This window comes from Echiichthys vipera (assembly GCF_963691815.1).
Source record: "Echiichthys vipera genome assembly, chromosome: 23".
Classification (NCBI taxonomy): Eukaryota; Metazoa; Chordata; class Actinopteri; order Perciformes; family Trachinidae; genus Echiichthys; species Echiichthys vipera.
This window is the reverse complement of record NC_139848.1, coordinates 7,825,356-7,835,648: the sequence shown is the minus strand read 5'-3', so window position 1 is coordinate 7,835,648 and position 10,293 is coordinate 7,825,356. Positions and strand designations below refer to the sequence as shown.

Genomic DNA, 10,293 nt, shown 5'->3' with positions numbered 1-10,293 from the left:
GACACAGCTCATTAAATGTGCTGAGAGCTGCATGAGGAGGCCTAAATGGTTAAGACGCCGAGACCGTTTGCAGGACAGAGTCCACAATAGGGACATGAATCACACCTTAGATTACATCTAAAAACAAGAGACACTTACCTTGCATAACAGCAAGGTGAAGGATCACACGAACATCTCATCACTGTGTTCTGAATCTCTGCTGAGGTAAGACACCTGATATGTTTTTATTTATTTATTGGTTTATTAGTTTGTTTGACAGGCACAATGCACAGTTGCTCAGTAGTACCTGAGTTAGCTATAAGCTCATTTCCATCTGTACTGCCTGGGCAGGAAACGAAGCAAAAATCTCTGTCGACAAGGGAACCCTAACACTAGAATACAAAAAACATCACACTATTACACAGCAGTAAACCACATATATAACAACTACAACTATGCAATATAGGGCGGCACGGTGGGGTGGTGTTTAGCACTCACAGCAAGAGGGTTCCTGGTTCTATCCAAGCGGGGGCCCTTCTGTGTGTGAGTTTGCATGTTCTCCCCGTGTCTGCGTGGGTTTTCTTCGGGTTCTCCGGTTTCCTCCCACAGTCCAAAAGGTTAATTGATGACTCTAAATTGCCCGTAGGTGTGAATGGATATCTGTCTCTGTCTCTATGTGCCCTGCGATAAAATCCAGTCCTCCCTGGGCGCCTCCCTAGGGAGGTGTTCCAAGCACGTCCAGCTGGGAGGAGGCCTCGGGGAAGAACCAGGACTAGAAGGAGAGATTAGATCTCCACACTGGCCTGGGAACGCCTCAGGATCCCCCAGTTAGAGCTGGTTAATGTGGCCCGGGAAAGGAAAGTTTGGGGTCCCCTGCTAAAGCTGCTGCCTCTGCGACCCGACCCCGGATAAGCGGTTGAAGGTGAGATGAGAAAGTGCAATCACTCTTCGACTTATTTCTGAACCCTGTGTACGTACGTGTGTATGTTGAAATAATGGCATAGATGATAATGTATTATATTTTATCAGGCCACTAGTATCCCTGCAAACGTATACAATATCATGATGTTGAATACCTTATTATTGATAATTGTATCTAAGTCTATTCTGTAGCCTAATATTTAAAGTAGGAACATAATCAGACCGCATGTAAAAAATAAATAAATGTTGTTTTGAAACGCTCACTTATGTGTAATTACGGTAAAAGTCATAATCCATCTACACATGTGGATGCACCTTTGGATTGTGGCGCTGCACCGGTCACAGCTGCCCTCTCGGGACAAACCATGTGACCACCCAGACGCGGGGGTGGTCGTGCTGCGGAGGCCTGCAGGGAGCACGGAGGTAGGATAAATGTAACGTCGAACTATCCTCAGTTCATCCTTTTATTCGACACTCAACGTGGATATTAATGTTCGCTTTCACACTTTCATTTAAGGCATCCGGGCTCGACCACCGTTAGGCCTTCCCGCGCCTGGAGTAACTGTACTGTAACGGTGACGTAGAACCGCCCCATGTGTATCCGACAACAATAAGTGAACGTGTGAATGTTCCCACGTGGGGCGACAGTGTTATTTTATTTCTTTATAGGCGTCAAAGTAGCTTAAAAAAGGCGGCTTGCGGTTGTTTTATTAGTATTGTGTGGTCACATGGTACAGCCCTGTGGAGGTGAAGAGAGAGGGATACTGTTCATAGCAATGGTGCAACATCCCCGGCTCCTATAATGGAAATGTGTAGAGCTGAATTAATAGCAGTGGTACACAATAACACACCTAAATCTGTCTGTCATGTTCTAATAACACCATGAAATGACTGCAACACATGGACATTTATGACAAATATTTGAATGGAGGTGAAGAAATATGAGGTAAAGAAAAAAAGACTTTGCAATGTGTTTCTTTTTCAAAGCACACACTTTGACTTTTAGTAGCAACATTATGTGTGAAATTGATCATTAACAATGGCTCGTTCCGTTAACGATACAGCATTAACTTTTATTAGCACCTATTAAACACAGAATAACAAATAACATCAATAACAAGAGGATAAGTCAGTGTGTGTGTGTGCCCCCCTCAGGTGGAATGCAGCTATCATTAGTATTAAATACACCTGTTCTGTTCCTACTATGACATCCAAATAAAAAAAAAGCTCTTTAAAACAAAAATGTGTATTCTTATGTGTGAGAGAAGTCGTCCCCAGCCAGATGCATGAGCGTAAATTGGGTCCCTGAGTTTTCTGCAGAGAACAGATAAAGAGCACACACCCACGTAAGGCCGTCCCTGAGACACACATCAGATAAGTGAGGCTGCCACACCAACTGTCACAAAATGCACCCAAATTCTCGTTACACAACCACCACTGCGATCATGTGAGTGAAACTCGCTTTGTGCTCCTTTACCAAATGTCAAGGGATTATATTTCTTTACGCGATGTCGTCACTTTCTCCCTTTCCAGCTTTTCTCCTGATGCCTTGTGTTTGTCTTTCTCCAGGGGTGTGTGCGTGTCTCTGCCGAAACCGGTGATGGATGACCGGCTGCCTCCACACCAAGAAGACCCGCTGCTGAACAAGCTCCGCCAAGCGAGCCTCCCCAACGGGAAAGAAGCCAGCAAAGACGACGTGCAACCCAGGGGGCAGTGGGCGAGCAAGGCTGAGTTCCTCCTGGCCGTGGCGGGGCAGATCATCGGCCTGGGCAACGTCTGGAGGTTCCCTTACCTGTGCTACAAGAATGGAGGAGGTAAAGCGTGCGGGTCAGGGGAGGAGAGAGGAAGTTTCTGCTGCAGAGTGTTTTGTTTTGGATCTCTGTCTGTTCTGCCTGTGTCTTTTTTTATTTTGTTCTTGTTCTTATTCTCTTAAACTAGGGATGACATTGTCTCTTACTATTTTGTCAGGTCAGATTTAAGATTAGAGTTGAGATTAATTTGGGGTTATGACTTGGTTGCTCGCAGGTGTGTTCTTTGTGCCCTACCTGTTGTTCCTGGTGCTGTGTGGCATCCCCCTGTTCCTCTTGGAGACCTCACTGGGACAGTACACCAGCCTGGGTGGGGTCAGCGCCTGGAGGGCTATCTGCCCAATATTTGGAGGTACACACATCTAATTATGTCACTGTGAACTGTCCTTCCCGTACAGTACCGTAATATATTTATTAACAATTTGTCGCGCCCTGCCAGCTGTGTGCAGAAGGCAACACGCTCCCTGCCAAAACACACACTCGAGGTTGCATGTCTTGTTGTCATGGTATCCCACTATCCAAACAGAGTAATGTAGGTATTCTAACACAATATTAATCCAGTGAAACAGAATCTGCCATGATCAATGCTGCATTATAGTGTTTTTTTTGTTGTTTTTTTTAAAAAGGAAAGTCTATACTGGCTTTCAAGGGGTCAGACATGGGCGGCTTTACTTGCTAGGGGGCCCTAGGCCAAACAATAGGTGTTGGGCCCCCTATCAACCCTCCCATTCCTCCATGTGCAATGCAGACTGTCCATTTAGTTTGCAGGCGCAGATAAAGCCAATAACATGCTAGCTGCTCCACCACATTGAAGACAGATTATGTGTGTGCTCCGTTTTTTACCCAGGTCAGTGATAAAAATACGCTGCTCCGCCCTTTGGTCCATATGGCCCGCAGATGCACACACATGCACACGGGGTTCCCAGTATTGTGTTGACAGCTTGTCGTGTGAAGGCCATGTGTGTAGCGCGGGGACAAACTCTTCTGTGGCACCGCGGTGAGAACACACAGCTTTTCCACATTTGTTTGTACACACACAAACAAAGAAATGCTTCTGTAGGAATTCCTCGCTGGTTCGCACATTCAATACGCCACCATCAGACGGAGGCCTGAATTTCATTAAAGGATACCACAAACAGCCATTTGTCTGGGCAAACGGCACCCACTTTCTAACCCACCCAAAGCCTCATAAGACCATCATTCATCCTTAATGAAGATATAGTAGGTGTGGGCTGCAAGTCGAGTGTCTCAATGAATGGATGCTCTCATCTGAAACTCAAGTGACTTGGAACTGATAATATCATTTGTGTGCATGACTTCTTTGAAGCTCATTTATTTGTGGAACTGTCTTTATCTGTCCGTAAACCTGCTGATGGGATCTGCTTGTGTAAATAACCTTCCATAACCGTCCTCCGCATCTCTGTCTCTTCAGGCCTTGGCTATGCCAGCCAAGTGATGATCCTGCACGGCTGCGTGTACTACATCGTCATCCTGGCCTGGGCTCTCTTCTACCTGTCCTACTGCTTCGAGGCGGAGCTGCCCTGGTCGCACTGTAACAACACGTGGAACACCGGTCAGTAAGGGCAGGAAATGAGAAGCTCCTGCATTGCACTTGGAGGCCGCTGTGTAAAACCTTGAGTGTGTTCCTCCTGCAGAGGCGTGCGTCCTGTTCGACCGCCAAAACCAGACAGCCAATGGGAGCAGTTTACCTGAGAACGCCACCTCCCCTGTCATGGAGTTTTGGGAGTGAGTGCAGATTACTTGGTTTCTCACTTTTTGTTGTTGATCATACGTCAACAGCAGTGTGTGTGTGTGTGTGTGTGTGTGTTAGCTGTCATTATGGTGTTCAGACAATAACCTTGTCCTGAACACCTCCAAGACCAAGGAGCTGGTCATAGACTTCAGGAGGAAAGCCAAAACAGACCCTCAACCCCTATTCATCGTGGGGAAACAGGTGGAAAGGGTAACGGATTTCCGGTTTCTCAGTGTGCACATACAGGAGGACTTAACTTTGAACATTAACACCACAACCACCATCAAGAAAGCACAGTGGAAAGCCCTCCAAAGGGTTGTTAACACAGCCCAAAAGATCATTGGTTGCTCACTCCCCACCCTCGAAGAACTGTATGGCTCTCGCTGTCTTAGTAGGGCTAAAAACATTGAGAGTGATTCGTCCCACCCAGGCCACCAACACTTAAAATTATTGCCCTTGGGCAGACGTTTCAGGTCTCTGAATGCTCGGACTAACAGACTTAAGAACAGTTTTTATATAAAAGATATAACAGTGCTGAACACCGCAAATACCTTTACCTATGATGGTACATGATGCTCAGGGTCTCTGCAATCTACTGTCTTTTGCCCTTAAGCTGCTACGGTGTGTGTGTGTGTGTGTGTGTGTGTGTGTGTGTGTGTGCGTGCTGGTGTGTAAGCTTGTCGTTTCAAATGTGTCCCAAAGGTCTAGCCTATTCTTTTTGATGCTTTTAATGTAAAATAATTTCTGCACTTTAAGGAATTGTACTGTAAATGTCGTTGTACTGGTACAATGACAATAAAGACAATTCAATGTGTGTGTGTGCGTGTGTGTGTGTGTGTGTGCTAGGCGGGAGGTGCTCCGTCTCTCCAGCAGTTTAGACGAGCTGAGTCCAGTCAGCTGGAAGCTAGCTCTGTGTCTCGCTGTCGTCTGGGTCGTGTGTTACTTCTGTGTCTGGAAGGGAGTCAGGTCCACCGGAAAGGTGAGCAGAAAACACACCCATATCCTCACTCCTGAACGCTTTCGCAGTGACAGTCTGGCAGCAGAGAACAGCTTGTTTGAACTGCTCGAACCAGGAAGCAAATATAACAATTTTATGAAATGATCCCCTGAATCAGAACAGAACCAACAAACAGTTCTCTCATTTTTTTTGTCTGAGCATGGGGGCACAGCGTCAGACCTAAAACCCCTGCTCTAGATTAATCCTCTTTTTATTTGCCGCTGAATCCAAAGAGCTCAAGGTCAGAAAAAGAGCAGTGTCCATGGAACTGTTCAGACTGAGTGGTGGCAAAGATAGAACCAGAACATAAATGTTGTTCTTTCATATGGTTGGCAAATGAAACAGCAGTTCTGCAGGACTTGTTTGTTGTGTCGCTGCCACCATCTGTCAACAGAGTCCAACACTCCAACTTTCCAGGGTTCCCTCTTTTAGTATTTCAGCTCTGTTTGAGGACATTGCCGTCATGTCCCCATCTCTTTTTTTCCCTGTCTCCGTGCCGTCCTGACCACATCCCTGCGCGCTGTGTACATTATAGGTGGTGTACCTGACAGCCACCTTCCCATATGTCATGCTGTTTGTGCTGTTGGTGCGCGGTGCCACCCTGCCTGGAGCAGCCCAGGGCATCATCTACTACCTCAAGCCTAACCACACCCGCCTGGCAGACCCACAGGTACACCGACACACACACACAAACACACTTTAACGAGAGTTCATGAGAGACACATTTTTGGCCCATTTTAGATAGCACGGGAAGTCGGTTCCATTCTTTCCTTGTGTCATTTGCGGTGAAACCTCAGTGTTAATGCACCTCTCTCTCGACAGGTATGGATGGATGCTGGCACCCAGATATTTTTCTCATATGGAATCGGTTTGGGAAGTCTCACGGCCCTCGGCAGTTACAACAAATTCAACAACAACTGCTACAAGTGAGACCATTTTTTCACACACACAAACACACAACAGCAAGTCTCGTCACTTCACTTCAGACAGTCCGTATTCACTGAAAGGTAACGTGTAAGCTCCCGCTGGTCAGATGGCTTCAAGAAGGAATGGCTGGAATGGACAGAGAAAACACACTGATACAGCCACACCTTAAAGAAAAGCCTTCGCTGCCATGTTTCCCACACTCTACGACTCACACACACACACACATACACAGACAGAAAGAGCCAAGCACTTAACTCTTGGCATGAGTTTAACAGGCCAGAGCTCCATAATACAAGGCCAGAGACCTCAGGGAACTCTGTTCTAGGCACTTTTCTACATGTATTTATTAAAATCGTGTCTTGCTATGATGCTAAATTAAATTTTTGTTTGTACGACCCTCCAGGGACTCTTTCCTACTGTGCCTCCTGAACAGCGCCACCAGTTTCCTGGCAGGTTTCGCCATCTTTGCAGTGCTGGGCTTCATGGCGGAAGAACAGGGCGTGGACATATCCACCGTGGCCCAGTCAGGTGAAACAGGGTCGGGGATGGAAACAGCAGAAGTGGGGGGGGGGATCTCATTAAGGACAACAGCTCAAGAGAAAAAATAAATACATTTAACTGAGCCACCTCCTGGCATGACCAGGCACAAAATGCCTTGAGTCCCATGTCACAGGTAAAGCCTGAAGTAGCTTTAAGTAGTATTAAGCCAATCTCCTAACAAATGCACTATTTACTGCTGTGTCTAATGTTTGCTAAACAGTACCCAACTTCTTTTTTTAAAGAATAAATGAGCTTGGAGTGCCACATATAGGGAAGGAAAAGTTGGAAAATATTAAGAGACGGACAAATGCATTGTAATAATTATATTTTTCTTTATTTTCCCCCAAAAATCACAAAACATCTCATTATCTATGGCATAATTTCAACACATACTTTGGTTATACTTGGTTATATTTTCCTCTGATATGACTGGAAACGGCATTTGAAGATACCTGGACTGGATAACCAGCATCTGAATCTATAAAATCAACTTAATACCCAGCTGTTTGGATAACATTTGTTCTACATATCTTCTCTTCATGCTCTCAGGGCCTGGCCTCGCCTTCATAGCCTACCCGAGAGCTGTAGCCATGATGCCTGTACCCCAACTCTGGGCCGTCTGCTTCTTCCTCATGATCATCATGCTGGGGCTGGACACACAGGTAGAGACTCTGACTTTGAGGAATCACTCTCAATGGCGTCGATGAGTTACGTGAACTGTGAAACCTGACAGCGCACGCGCTGACCCTGCCTCCCCTCCGACCCCCAGTTTGTGAGTCTGGAGGCCCTGATGACGTCCGTGACTGACCTGTACCCTCATCTGATTCGACGAGGCCACCGCAGAGAGCTACTGCTGCTATTTGTCTGCGTCGTCTGCTTCCTGCTTGGACTGGTCATGGTCACGCCGGTGAGGATGGACAGATGGATGCGTGAGGTAAGTGTGAGGTGGACATGACCCTAATAATGGAGTTTTCTCTCTTCTGTGTCCGTCCTGATGCAGAGTGGACTGTACGTGTTCCAGATCTATGACCATTTCTCCTGCAGCGGAGCCAGCCTGCTGCTTCTCTCCATCTTCCAGTCTGTGGCCATCGGCTGGGTCTACGGTACAACTCCTCTCCTTTCCATTTCATTGACTTTGATTTCCTCCTCTCCTCTCCTATCCTCCCCTTTCATTCCCTTTCTTTTCATTTCCTTCACTTTACTTTCATCCTTTTCTTCCCCTTTCTTTTCATTTCCTCCTTTCCTCTCCTCCTCTGCAGCCTCACGTTCTCCTTTGTCTTTGTAGATTCTACCCTAATGCATTTTATATGTAGAAAAATATGCCTTCATCTCATTCCATGTCTGAATTTAATTAAATTCCTTCGGAGCTCATTAGTCTGACATTAAGCTAAATAAATCTTAGGTTGACAGCTGTCTGAACACAGAAATTAAAAAAGACACAGCAGTGCCAAGAATTAAACACTTTTTTTTATGACTCCACTAATGAAAGTAGTTCCTAAAATCTGATTAACAAACACAGTTCACCTCCTCCCCTCCTTCTGCATTCCAGTTGGAATCAGTAGACAGTATATTAACATGGCTGCAGCTACCCACTGTTGTAAGGAGACTGGCTCCTAGCCAGGCCCCCGTCTGTCTCCTCCGGGCCCTAAATCAGCTACCGGGCCCGTCGCCTCTCAGTCTCAGTCTGGCAGCCGCAGGGAGCCCCTATCCCAGCCAGACCTGGGGCTCTAAAGCATTTACAAAAACACTGTTTGTTTAAGGGTGAGATGGGTGGAATGTGCCGCGTACATACATCAGGACTACAATAAGTGTCAGAGCGTTGAAACAGTTAGCTTTGTATTTGTTGAAGAATTAAGACCAAGGACAGTTGTGACGTAAAAAAAGAGAAGTGCCATCAAATGAGTCATATAGATGAGTGTGTGTGTGTGTGTGTGTGTGTGTGTGTGTGTGTGTGTGTGTGTGTGTGTGTGTGTGTGTGTGTGTGTGTGTGTGTGTGTGTGTGTGTGTGTGTGTGTGTGTGTGTGTGTGTGTGTGTGTGTGTGTGTGTGTGAATATGAATACCAAGGAGGTCTGTTTATATGGCTCTCCCAGCAGGAGGTGAGTGGAGCAGCACAGTTGGGTGGAGGGGTTGTAGTGGACTTGGTAACACAGCGGTCAGGACTCCAGTGCACGTCCACCCTCCTCCTTTTTTTGACTGTGGGCATTTACAGTATTTTAAGTACACTAATATACGCTAACTAGGGCCTGACTGATGTGGGATTTTTAAGACGATACCGATTTAGAGAGGCAACATGACAGATTTCTGATACCGCTGCCGACATCATGAATTTTTTTAGTTGGAATGACAATGGATCTAGATTTTATGCCAATCTGATCCTGCAAATTATACATTATAAATAGATTACTACCATTGCTTCCTTCTCGTGGCGTTGCTGCTGCCTTACTTGTTTTTTCCTCTCCAGCGGTGGATACTCACAAAAAACAGTCCAACTGAAGTTAGCCACTGCCACCAAAAGCAACAAGTCAGCCATAAACCAAACCACAAGCACTCGTGGTAATTTTGTTCTTGTTTTGGCCGCAGGGGCCGAGCGCTTCAGTGCCAACATCAGGGATATGACCGGCTACAGCCCCCTGCTTGCTTTCAAGCTGTGCTGGAAATACTTGACCCCGGCCGTGTGCACTGTAAGTCACCCCTCCCTGCTGACCAGCTTTCACAAGTGTCCGCTTGCTGTGAAATAGTATACACATAAACGCATGTGCCTGTCGATCTGTCTAAACATGTTGGACTTCAGACTGTCATACCGGTTGAGCCCAGGTACTAGTGGAGGTGTCACTGTGTCAACCAGTCCTCCTCCTTTATGCCCACAGGCTACCTTTGTGTTTTCCCTGGTGAGCTGGTCTCCACTGAGCCTGGGGAACGGCCTGCTCGCTCCAGCCTGGGCCACCGCGCTGGGCTGGCTCCTGACTTTCTCCTCCGTCTCCCTGCTTCCCATCTGGGCCATCTACGCCCTGGCCACCACCCAGGGAACCCTACCCCAGGTTATACCAGCACTCACTCTATTGAACGTACCACCACTTGCTGCTGATGATGTACATCATGATGTGAACATTTAGAATTAAACACAGGAAAAAAACAACTTAATAGTGATCTGTATGCTATGATATTAAAACAATCATCTAAATGGGACTTTTTAACCCCCACCCAGCGCTTCCAACGTCTGTGCAGACCTGCCACAAACACATCACTGGCCCTCCGCGACTACCCCAACAACACCTCAGCGCTCCCCCACAGCCCTGCACTGCCTCCGACTGAGAAGCAGAGGAAGCCGATCACAGACTATCCGATCATCCAGGATCGTCTGCCCTGA

The 10,293-nt window shown here is 46.8% G+C and overlaps 1 protein-coding gene across 1 annotated transcript; it reads left to right on the top strand.

Annotated features, from left to right (window-relative positions):
• Positions 1-2,306: 2,306 nt before the first annotated feature.
• LOC310964754 (sodium- and chloride-dependent GABA transporter 2-like) lies at positions 2,307-10,293 on the top strand (the record flags this gene model as incomplete). The annotated part of the gene is made up of 15 exons (XM_083938012.1): positions 2,307-2,347; positions 2,470-2,714; positions 2,926-3,060; positions 4,141-4,281; positions 4,364-4,454; positions 5,308-5,440; positions 5,994-6,128; positions 6,281-6,384; positions 6,789-6,913; positions 7,475-7,587; positions 7,695-7,832; positions 7,926-8,028; positions 9,507-9,607; positions 9,794-9,964; positions 10,132-10,293. The coding sequence occupies 15 exons, from the start codon at positions 2,307-2,309 to the stop codon at positions 10,291-10,293; spliced, it is 1,938 nt and encodes a 645-aa protein (XP_083794138.1).